The sequence below is a fragment of the Hermetia illucens genome, chromosome 1 (assembly GCF_905115235.1).
Source record: "Hermetia illucens chromosome 1, iHerIll2.2.curated.20191125, whole genome shotgun sequence".
NCBI classification, from domain to species: Eukaryota; Metazoa; Arthropoda; class Insecta; order Diptera; family Stratiomyidae; genus Hermetia; species Hermetia illucens.
In genome coordinates, this window is record NC_051849.1 from 12,865,047 (window position 1) to 12,877,291 (window position 12,245).

At 45.5% G+C, this 12,245-nt stretch overlaps 1 protein-coding gene across 4 annotated transcripts in view; it reads left to right on the forward strand.

Moving 5' to 3' along the window:
• Positions 1–12,245, forward strand: part of LOC119661393 (diacylglycerol kinase 1) — a 331,394-nt gene that overhangs the window by 231,615 nt on the left and 87,534 nt on the right. For all 4 annotated transcript variants that reach the window (XM_038070718.1, XM_038070721.1, XM_038070719.1 and 1 more), the window contains exon 12: positions 8,633–8,844. In XM_038070718.1, the coding sequence (XP_037926646.1) occupies positions 8,633–8,844 (212 nt within the window). The remainder of the gene's footprint in view (positions 1–8,632; positions 8,845–12,245) is intronic.

Consider the following 12,245-nt stretch of genomic DNA (forward strand, 5'->3'; position numbering starts at 1 on the left):
ATAGCTGTTAACGGTTGTGATCCCAAATAATTACCTGCACTTTCGCAAGGACGCATTTTTCGGAAATGATACGTGGCTTGGCGCTGCGGACAACTTCAAAAACGCTGCAAAGATGTCGCAGATGTTGAGCGGGATAAGGATGTCATCCAGATATGCTCTTGCGAAGAGTAGGTCGCGAAAAAGATGGTCCATAGTCTGCTGGCGGGACTCTGTTTCATTGCGCTGTCCCAGGGAAGATCGAGTAAACTCGAAAAGCCCAAAAGTTGTCTTGACGGCGGTCTTCGGTATAGCTTCCTTCTCGGTGGCGATCTGATAGAACGCCATCTTTAGGTCTATGACCGAAAAAATTGCTCCTGCGAACTCGTATAGCAGGTCCTTGAAGATCGGAAAAGGGTAGCTATTTGCAATTGTATAGTCATTTATTCGCCTGTAGTCACCCGTACCACGCCAAGTTCCATTTGGTTTCGGGACGAGATGTAGCGGTTTCGCCCACCATTTAGACGAGAGCCGGATGATTCTCAGGGCCAAAAGTCGCTTAAACTTCACTTTGGCTTCGGTCAGACGAGGGCCGACGAGTCTCTACATTCATTGGAAAATTGGCGAGCCAGACGTATGTGTCTGATGGCGGATCTGAAAGTCAGGTAGTTCGACTATCAAACCCTCTGGCTGATTATGAAATCCGCACACGGTTGTCAGCTGCCAACAGAGTCTATAAGGGCAATATCTATGGTAGAAGAAGAAGACGAGGCAGACCTTGCCTCAAATAGAGCTATGGAATAGGTCATGTCACCAGACAGCGTTTAGGAATATCAAACTTATGGACCTCCGCACAAAACCGAGGTGTCTAGAGTTCCTTATTAAATCCTAGACCTGATACCGGTTGTTGCGCAGTTGGTGATGATGATGCGATTACATTTCGAGGTTTAAAGCCCGTCCCCCATAAGATACATAAACTGTCCATATTCCTGAACGAGTTAATATGCCACTGGGCAATTTAGTGGTTCGAATGAGCCTAGACGATCAAAAGTTCTGAATTTTCCAGATATAAGATACACAGATTGACCGATTCCATCGCCCAACAATCCTCGTTGGTTACATACTTTTACTTCTTGCAGACTATGCAAAAGATACTAGATTGACACTTCGACACCTATGTCTATGTCGGTGGGCACTTGTAGAAATTTCTTCTCTAAAAATCACATTATTTAACATTGAAGAAGGGCACAGTTGGTTCCCGAAATACGAAATTTGTTTTTTCACCAAGTCGTTAGCCAATGAAGGAACTAGCCTTTTCAAACGGTTTAATTTTATTTAAATTTTGGCTGACACACCGCGATAGAAAGGTTGCTATCTCTTGAAATTCCAGCCCCTTTTCTCACGCTGGCGCGACTTCTCGAAGTCACCGACGGGGAGAGAGAGAGAGGATGAACCAATTGATGACTATTAACCTATGCGAATGGGACTCCTGCCGTTGACAAATTTTACGCAAGTTGCTGATTATTGGATTAATCCGACTTTTCTTCTGCTGTAAAGATTATTATAAAAATTTATTTAGAAGAGAAAACTACATTCGAAAACATCGCAACACTATAAATAAGTGCATATTCAAGAGCAGACATGCAGAATATATTGGCTAGCGACCAGACGTGCGCATACTAGAATGATATTCATTGCGAGAGAGTGATGCAATTGAGACGTTAAGGGAGCGTAGCTCGGACTGTTTTCATCCACGATGCCTGCAGTATATAATAAAATAGGCTAACTGAGGTACACGGCGTTATACTGGAACAGAACACCATACAGAGAAGGAGACAGAGAAAGATCCACATATTCTAGTCACTAGAGGTGCCAAAGCATTGCTTTAGTAGGTAATATGATATCATATCACTTTTCGAATCACAAACATCACCTTTGGTTACTTTAGCCGTAACTACTATGTTATACCACCAACATTAAATATTAACGTTCGGCAGCCCATAGCACCAAATATTACTTGTTTCGAAAACATTTTGGCATGCATTTATTACATTCAAAACGTGAAGTATACGACAGTCCCGGGGAGAAACGAAAGATCCTATTAGGATATAAGATAATTATTTCCACATGGAAAGGACAGTGAGCCGTGACACAAAATCAAAATCACTTTTCCAGATCAAATACTAGGTAATGGGATGATGATAGGTAATGAGATGATGATAGGTAATGGGACGATGCTAGATAATGAAATGATGCTTGGTAATGAGATGATGCTAAATAATGGGATAATACTAGGTAATGAGATGTTGCTTGGTAATGGGATGATGCTAGGTAATACGATGAGGCCAGGTAATGGGATGATGCATGGTAACGTCCTAATGTTTGGTAATGCGGTGATGCTTCGTGATGTGATAATGTTGTAATGTTTGGAGAGCGCTTGGTAACAGTAATAGAATATCATACTTTAAGGTCATATCACTTTTTTAATATTCCATACAACACCTAGCCATCTCTATTGCAAAGCGTCCAAGTAGTCGCATCGACCTGTTCCGCTATCGTATGAAAAATGCATTTAGTCGTCCCCACTTTTAAGGTGTTATTAAAATCGGTTTACTATATGTCTGTCTGTCTGCCGTACGCATTTTCAGAAACAGTTATACTATTATAATTGAGGCCAAATTTGGCGGGATGGTGGGAAATATGAACGTAGATTTTAAGGGGGCTCTCATTTATGCAAAAGGGGAAGTAACTTTTTTTTTTCACTGAATGTAGTCACATGGGGTATCAAATGAAAGGTCTTCATTAGTATTTTTGGTGTTCCTTCTGACGTAATATACAAGGGGGAGGCTTGGGGATGAAAAGTGGTCATTTCTTTCACGGACTCATTCTCAAAAACTAGCCAAATGAAAAATCTGAACTAAATCATGAAGCCGTCACTGTATGGTGCCTGGGCTCCGAAATACTCCTTTGCTTCATCAATAAACCCTCAGTTAATAGAATGAACACTTTCAATGCTCTTACTTTTCGAGCCCAATTCCTTCCGCAGTAACTTCGCTACTAATAAAAAAATAAAAACACGGAAAAGCGAACGGTTTTAATCGTTGTGAAAAGTGTCCAGAGATTAGGCCGCTGATTCACCTGCCCTTCATCAATTTTGAGGAAATTTTCGACAACATTAATAGAAATCGTATCTGAATCGCTCTATACAGAAAAAGCATCCCCGACAAATGAAAGGTGTTATTAAAGCGAGGCTTAAAATACCATATACTTCATGGATGTAAAATCTTTGAGGAGCTTAAAGTCGAAAACGGAGTCTAATAAGGCTGCATTCTGTCACCAATATTGTTTCTTTCCGCCAATGGACCTTGACCTCTCTTTCCTACAACCCCGGTTCAGAAGACTACGCTGACGACATCTGCCCCGAATGCAGAATGGTTTTGGATGGAAGCGAATAGAGTGTGACTGACACAAAGTCTCTCTGGGCAGGGTTCTTGGTACAGACGATGGCATTGAACCCATTACCTCCTGATGTATTGACAGTTGAAAATCTACCTTCACAATTTTGTCTAAAATCTGGGAATGCATGTACCTAAACATCAACATCATATTGAGGCTATTGCCTGCCAATGTTTCCTCTGTTTTTTTTTTTTTTTGGAGTAGGGTAGGTGAATGCGTTTACGCACAGAGTGTTGGATTCCCGCAAAAGCACGCTGGCGGACTACCAACTAAACACCTCCCTGTCATCAGAGAACTAGCCTGGAACCGTTTGACACATTACTTCGGGCTAGCCCTCTCGCTCTCCCGGCTTTGGGAGCCTTCAAGTCAGGGAATTCCTTTCACCAACGGGAGGGGAGGGGAGGGGAGGAAGGGAGTTGTTAGTTAAGGGAACCCCTTACCGTCCGATCCCTCTGCCGGTCGAGTTCAATCTTCTTCGTAGTAAGAAGAGCCCGAACATAATGCGCAATACGATTCCAGCTGCCAGCGCTCTTCAGCATCTCTCTGACAATGTTGTCTGGAGAGAGCTCCCCTGTGTCTGCATAAAGCTGCTGGCGGAGGCCATCCCACCTCTCGCAAGAGAAAAAGGTGTGTTCAGCGTCATCCGGCACTCTATCGCAGAACACACAATGAGGAGATCGCGCCTTCCCAACCCTGTGCAGGTAAGACTGAAAACCTCCATGCCCACTTAGAAGTTGGGTAAGGAAGTAATCAATCTCACCGTGCTTTCTGTTCAACCATGGGTCTAATTTGTCGATGAGCCGCGCAGTCGACTTACCCCTTGGCTCATTTTGCCAAGAAGGTTGCCACTCGCTAAGGGTGCGTTGATGTTCTTCACGGGCAACCACTTCTCTTAAGTTTTCGCCCTTACGGCGATAGATAGCTTTGCGCTCCTTGGCAAGGAGGGCAACGGGGATCACTCCCGCAATCACCATCACAGCCGATTCGGAGACAGTGCGATAAGCAGACGCCACTCGCAAAGCTCCCCGCCTCTGCACTTGAGCTAGGCGTTTACGATGCACCTCCTTGTCAAGGGCATCAGCCCATACCTCCGCACCATAGAGAAGGACGGACTGCGTTGCTCCCATGAGGAGACGTCTCCTAGTTGATACAGGGCCGCCCACATTCGCCATTAGCCGACTCAAGGCCGCGACTCCTGCTGCAGCCCTGTCCGCGGCTGCTTTGATTTGCTCGAAGAAGCTCATCTTTGAGTCGAGCATTAAACCAAGGTATTTAACCGCTGGTTTTGACTCTATAGTCAACTCGCCGATTGATATGGGACGCAAGGTCGGGATTCTCCTTCTGGTCAGGATGACTACTTCAGTTTTCTCCAGCGCAAGGTTGAAACCGTGAGCAGTCATCCATCCGCTTATCCGTCGCATCAATATGCCAAGTCTGCTTTGCGCCTGTTCAACAGTGCGTCCGGCAACAAGTGCCGCAACGTCGTCTGCATAACCGACCAGGCGCGACTCTTCTGGCATATCGAGTCTCAGCAGACTATCGTAGGAAGCGTTCCAGAGGTCCGGCCCTAGGATGGATCCCTGCGCTACTCCCGACGTGATTTCCATCCTCCTCTGGCCCTCCAGCGTCTCATAGAACAGGGAGCGGTCTTTCAGATAATCCCTCAATATCCGCAAGAGATAGCTTGGCACGTGAAAGGAGTTCTCTAGTGTGCCCAGCATATCTGTCCATCTTACGGAATTGAAGGCATTTCTGACGTCAAGCGTTATGAGGAGCACTATCCGTCGAGATCGGCGGCTGTGCGCCCCGGCTCGATTAAACGCATCTACGACCTCCATAACAGCATCCACTGTAGATTTCCCTGTTCTAAACCCGAACTGCCTTGCGGATAAGTCCCCGGCAGCACGGATCGCTTCAGCGAGTCTACCCCTGATGAGCTTCTTAAGCACTTTTCCGGCCGTGTCAAGCATACACAGCGGTCGGTATGCAGACGGGAGCTCCGGATCTCCTTTACCCTTACTGATCAACGCGAGTCTGGCCACTTTCCAGCGAGAAGGAAAAATGCCCTCCTTCAAGCACGCGTTGAACGCTTCGAGCAGCAATTCTGGCCGTTGGCGGAACACCAGTTTGTAAACTTCCGCCGGGATGCCATCAGGACCTGGCGCCTTCCTGTTTTTCATAGTGAGAACCGCTTCTTCGAGTTCTCCCATTGTGAAAAGGGGGCAATCCACGAGGCTTTCCGCGCTGTTTACATCAACCCGTACAGGGTGTCTGGGGAACAATGCCCGCACAATGCGGTCCATCTGGTCGGTGCTCAGTATGCAGGGCTTCCGCAGAGCCCCGATTTTCCGAGTGACAAGCTTATAGCCAAGTCCCCACGGGTCATCATTCACCTCATTAACAAGATTTTGCCAGCCGGAGTCTCGGAGTCTCCTTTTGCTGATCTATATTGTGCCTTTATGGCACATGCCTCCTCGTTGGCGTACAAACGTTGTGCCAAACGGCGGAGCTTATGACACTCCTTCCGTAGGTCGGCAATTTCCGCCGTCCACCAGTACATAGAAGGCTTGTCGCGCCTGGGGCCCCTCCGGGGCATGGAAGCCTCACACGCCGTCGTTATCAGATTCATCACTGAATTTACGACGGTGTCAGCTGCGACACCACCACCCCCCGGAGTGTTTCCTCTGTGCTGTTATATGAGAGTAACACGTTGAAAGTGACTACCACTATTAATTAAAGCCTCCAAGTATTCGTTAGCGCATGCCTTCGCCGTACCATCTGTGTATTGAGGCCTAAGAAAATTTCCAACGATGAACTGCATCGGCGTGCGGGCCATGTAAAGGTATTAGCAGAAGTTGTAGGTAAAGGGTCGCATATTACGAAAAGTCCTCAACTTAAGTCCTGGTTAAGTCATGCAATGGAATCCACCCTTCCAGAATGACCAGCTAGAGGGTCAGCTACAGCTGCGTAGCTCGGAATTATGACCTCGTTTTAGTGATGCGAAAGTTATCATTCTGAGAAGCGTCAAGTCAGAATCTACCTGCTGAAAGGATACAAAGCGTGCAGCAAGGAAACTATACACAGGAGGGCCAACTTTAACGGTAAAGGGGCACGGAATCTCATTGAGCACCTTCCAGGTAGGGGCTTGCTAGGTAAGTCGTATTGGTGCATCGGTGTCTCGATGTGTCGATGTCGGTTAGGTGGTTCTTTTGTGCGTGTTTTTCCATCTTATCCCAATAGGAAACTGATGCATCCGAAAGATTTTGAATGCATCTACTTATTTGGTCCTCCCTTCCTAGAAGAGAAAACATGGATTTGTTGCCAAAAATGTTGCGCGTATTTGCTAAAGGAATTTTCAAGCATCATTCGCGCAGTGATTTCGTTATCCTTTTCCTTTATTCCAAAATGAACCTTTAAGGAAGCTCTGCCTTTGGTTCCCGCTGTGATGTGGGAAACTATAAGCAGCTGTATAATGTGTGTAGTTACGACGGATGATGCCACGTATTCACAGCAACTCGCAGCCACGCACTCGCAGCCACGCACTCGCAACCACGTGAGCGCACACCAATGCACTACATCCTATTCACGACACTAACAGCAGCCCTTACGCGCGGAATTTTACTCGCACAACTCCCTTCGCAGTTGAACGTGTGCAACACTTTTTCGTCTCCATAAAATTTCAAAGAATGTCCTGGGAGTTGAATTCCCTGCGTACAGTCTTCTGGACGTGGAATTTCTTGAAATTCTCTCACCTTTTCTGGCGCCGGTCCGGCTACTCGAAATCAGAAGAACAGGGAGGGAATACCAATTTATGACTTCCGAGTCATGCGAATGGAACTCATGCCATTCGTTAGTTTTACGCAAGTTACCGATTATGGGAAAAGTCCAACTTCTATTCTGCTGTATCCATGTAGATGTTGCCTGTCCAACTTCATTAGAAATATTTGTTTAGAAAAAAAGCCACAATCGAAAACATCGCGACATTATTGATAAGTGCGTGATGCAAGTCTGGACTGTATGAAGGATGTATTGACGAGCCTAGTGAACAAAGAGATAGACGTCTGCAAGGTGACATAGTTCAGACACTAAGGAAGTCGAAGCTGATGGTGAACTCAAAGAGAATACCATACAGAGGAAGGAGCCAGAGCAAGATTCACATATTCCAGTCACGAAGTATCCAGTTTGAAAGTACAGAGGCAACTCACCAGATGCTGGTTCATCTCTTCCCTGGAAGCAATACGAAGGAACGCAGTTACAAGAGGTTATTTGCGTCTTGCATTCATGAATACAACGTGAGATTGAATATGAATGAATATTCAGGTGAAAAACCGCTTCAGCCAAGCTCAAGCCAAGGAAGGGGGCGGGGGTTCACCAAAAAAAATTCTTTCCATTCAGTCTAGTCTACCAACAAGTAATTGTGAACTCAGAACCTCCTCAAACCTTGCTGAAATTTGAATTGTTTTTTAGTTTTCACAAGTGGTTCCTCGTAAAGCTAAGGGTGACGTTGACGTAGGGAGGGAAACCATGCGTAATGCTAGGTTCTTTTTTTAAGTGGGTTAATAGTAGTGGTAGTGTGTATAACGCTATTTTTAGCAGGTACCATTTATTAGGGATTCTTTCGTGCATACGCAGAAAACCTCTAATTTTTCCAAACTGGGTCATTTTTATTTTCCACTTGACTCAGCAGTAAAACAGTTTATCTGCGAATTTCCTCTTAGTACTGCCCGGATACCGTGATTATTTATACCTATAACTGTATGGCTTCAAACTATGAACTCGCAATCATCGTTTTAATTTCCTTTCTGTAAACTATTTTCGTTTTTCCATTTCCTTCATTTTGACCACTTCATTGAACCCAACAGAGAGAAACTTTCCGCCCGCATTGCACTAAGTTGAAATTATTTTTATCGCAAATATTATGTAACTGCATCTATCCAAAGATGTTACCCAAGGTAAGTGCAATTTATTCCTCCCTCGAAAGATAAAATCCACATATCTGCGTCTTACTCAGAATTTATATTATCAAATATGTACCGGATGATCCTTAACCGAAAACTTTTCACGTATTCTTTACATGGAACCTTCCAAAACGTCTAACGTATAATTCATGCTATATTTCCGGATGTCTGCACACAAATATCGAACATTGTCCGTTGGCTCCTTCTTGGGAAACTCCTTGTTCATCGTTATGGAAAATCAGTATGTAAATACACCGTACATGAACGATGCGTTCAACATGCTCCGTCGAACTGTATATCGACTTATGTTAAGTCTAAGAAAGCTAAGGGTGGAGATCCTTTGATGCACCATTGGGTGGAAGGAAACTGCTACGGGCGATGTTCGAAATGTCGGAAACGTATTAAAACTTATCATGGAATTACAGGACGAACATGCCGCTGGTGTCATATGATGGTAATTTATAGATTGAATTTATGTTTTACAGGAATACCAAATACCTTGAGAAAGCAATCAATGGAACTAAGGCAGAATGCAATGTACAGGTATGCATGACAAATAAATTGAAGGAAGTTTCATTCTTAACACAAGTCTCGTTTGCTACAGAACATAACACATGTGGAATGTTAATTTAAACTACTGTAATTTGATCAAAGCTTTCATTATATTTCCTTTGTGGGGTAAAGTGCGTCAACCACACGTACGCCCCTTTGTTCGCAGTTACTTGAAATCGGCTTCAGCTCTCACATGATTCTCCGAGATGCTGGCACTCTTGGTCCACGGTTCTGTGCCAAGTGCTCTTGGGGCGATCCACCCGTCGGCCATCTTGGCAGAGGGGATTCCATTGCATGGCATTGTCAGCAATGCATTTGTCGCCCCTCCTTACAGTGTCTCCTATCCACTGCTTGGCTTCCAATCACATCGCCGACAGGTAACTGGTAACAAACAAGTTCCTCGTTTGAAATAGTATCAATGAAGCGTACTTCGATGATATGTCGCAGGATTGTGTCGACGAAAGCTGGGAACTTTCGAGTGACAATGGGGGTCACTTTCCATGCGCTACTCCCATATAGCAACAGAGAAATACTTTATTTTGGTGAAATAATTGCGTTCGGTGCCACTGTTAGCAGAAATCACTCTTTCTAGATATACAAATTGATCGAAGCCTTCGATGGTCTCCCCACTAATGCAGATAGGGAGAATACGATGACCTGTCGGACATAGAACTTCGGTTTTGTTGGAGTTCAACTCTATCTGCCTCTCTTTCCAAATCTAAAGCCATTTGGCCAAGTTCATGACCTCTAAGATTTTACGTCGATTCAGTACTTAACATTTGGCACCATCATAAGTCGTTCTGATAGTATTGTTTAGTTCCTTCAGAATGCCCTTCTTGCATGGAGCACGCTAGACACACTCCTTGTTCACACTATCAAAGACCTTCTCAAAGTTTATGAAGAGCAAGTGGAGCGAAGATCTTAATTTCTCCAAAATTTTCCGTAGGATATTGACATTGTTACGTTTTTCCTTCACGTACTCCCCCCGCTGTCACCACTTATTACATTCTTGCTTGACGTAGACTCGTCACTAGTTACGTTACTTGCCTTACGTAGGCTCGTATCCGAACTATGATCCGGCGGATTTTCACCTTACCTGCCATAAGATAATTTAATCCCCTCGGAAAGGGTATAATATGCTTCTCCATTGGAGTTCCTCGGGGAATTTATGGCGCCTTACTTCAAGCTATTAAGGCAGGTAGATAGGTAGGTATCAGGGGCCGCTCCGGGGAGCCCAATTAGCGCTGTGGTGCGCCGTTTTGATGCCACAAACTCCTAACACCGTGACTGCTGTTCTGAGAGCAGGGATACAGAGTCCAATCGACTCAGATCCTCCCCTGATTCTAGCTAGAACTGGGCAATCGCACAGGAAGGGCCTGAGGACTTCCCCCCTTCTCCGCAGCTTCGGCAATGCGAATTGTAGGGTGTGCCAAGCGGTGGTATGGTCCGGGCAGACCGCCGTAATTTTGTATGCATTTGCACGCGTTTAGCACAGGAGCTCTCGTGATTGAGCTATGTTATAAGCGGGAAAAAATTGTCCTTGACTTGGTCTTCGTCATCTAAGGCCACGGACTGCTAAGCAGTGCGATTAGATTTCGCCATTGACAGTTACCAGCGTGGAACCGATTGTACCCGCCGAAGAACTTCCACGAGCAGAGCCCCGCCTGGCCAATCTGTCAGCCCGGTCATTGCCCTCTATGTTCCTATGCCTGAAATTACAGAGGGTGACCTTGAGCGTGCAGGATCAGACTATCCAGCACGTTTACGTATTGCCTCACCAGCCTGGAGAATGTCATCGCTATGTATAAGGCCTTATTGGCTTCTTGGCTGTCGGTAAAAATGGCTATGTTACGCTTGGGGCTCGGATCATGCTCCAGCCATCGACAGACTTCCGGTAACGCCAGGACTCCCTTGGAATACACTGGCGTGTAGGTGTAGGGGGAGGAGATGCAATAGTACATTGAGAGCATCTGCGGGCAAGACTGCAGAGCCCCCGTAGTACCTGCACACATGGTTCTTTGAATCCTATTAATCTTCGTTCTGTTATACTTTTTGCTCAAAGCCACCATACAATAGAGCCTTACATTAGAATGGGGCCCACCACAGCTGTGTACATCGAGAGAACCATCTTCGGCCAGAGACCCCACCTCTTTGCGAAGATTCTCTAGTAGGCATAGAAGACTATACAGGCCTTCTCAACCCTCAGTTCTATGTTCAATCTCCAATTTAGTTTTGAATTCTGGATTACACCCAGATACTTCGCATTGGAGGAAAGAACTAACCTTTGTTCATTCAGCTGTGGTAGGTCGAATTCAAGTACCCTTGTGTTGGTGGTGGATAGCATCAGTTCCGTCTTGGTTGGGTTTATTTCGAGTCCGCATCTGGCGGCCACAGGCACACCTTTCCCAACGCTCCTTCCATAATGTCATTCATAATGGACGGAAACATAATAATAATAATCGTTGGCGCAACAAGCCAATTGGATCATGGCTTTGAAGTATATTGGAGCACTTCATTCAAGACCACAACGGTACACTACAGGATTATAGTATCCTGTAGGAGGCAATGTAGTCAGCATTGAGCTCGCCTGAGATTATTACTGAGTATTACATTCGCTGATTCGACGTCAAATCACGATACAAATCCCACTGTGATCAATGAGATTTGAACCGCGACCTTCCGTACGATGGCCTTGTGCTCTAGCCATTCAGCTATCCGAACACTAGATGGAATCATGTCTTATATTAATATTACCAAGTCGTCGGTATACGGCTCCAGCTTCGCCCGCTGCTGTCCTATATTTGTAAAATTTCCTCCATCACTATTAACCAGAGCACCGGAGAGATGACAACATCCTGAGGCGTGTCTCTGTTCACAGCTCTGATCAAGTGGTCGGCTCCCCGATCCAACTCCATTATCTTGGTACTTAGCATGGATATAATCCAATGCGTAAAATACCCCTCCGCTCCAATACTGGTCAAGGCTTCCTTGATGACGTTGATACTAACCTATATCCAAGAAGGCAGGTTATACGGCGGTGACCGGTTAATCATACCAATTGCCTCGTGGAGATCGGTTTCTGTGGATTTGCTTTTGAGGTAGGTATGCTGGGACTTAAAGGGCGTTTTCCCCATAATCGCCCTCAACTGGATGTCTAGGACGCGCCCTAGGGGTGTTAATACGAAAGAAGTGAGGCTGATTAGTCGAAAGTCCTTCGCAGACTCACGGCCGCGCTTGCCCGCTTTCGTTATAAAACCACTCGTGCGCGTCTCTAGCACTACGTATCCTAAAGAAATACAACCC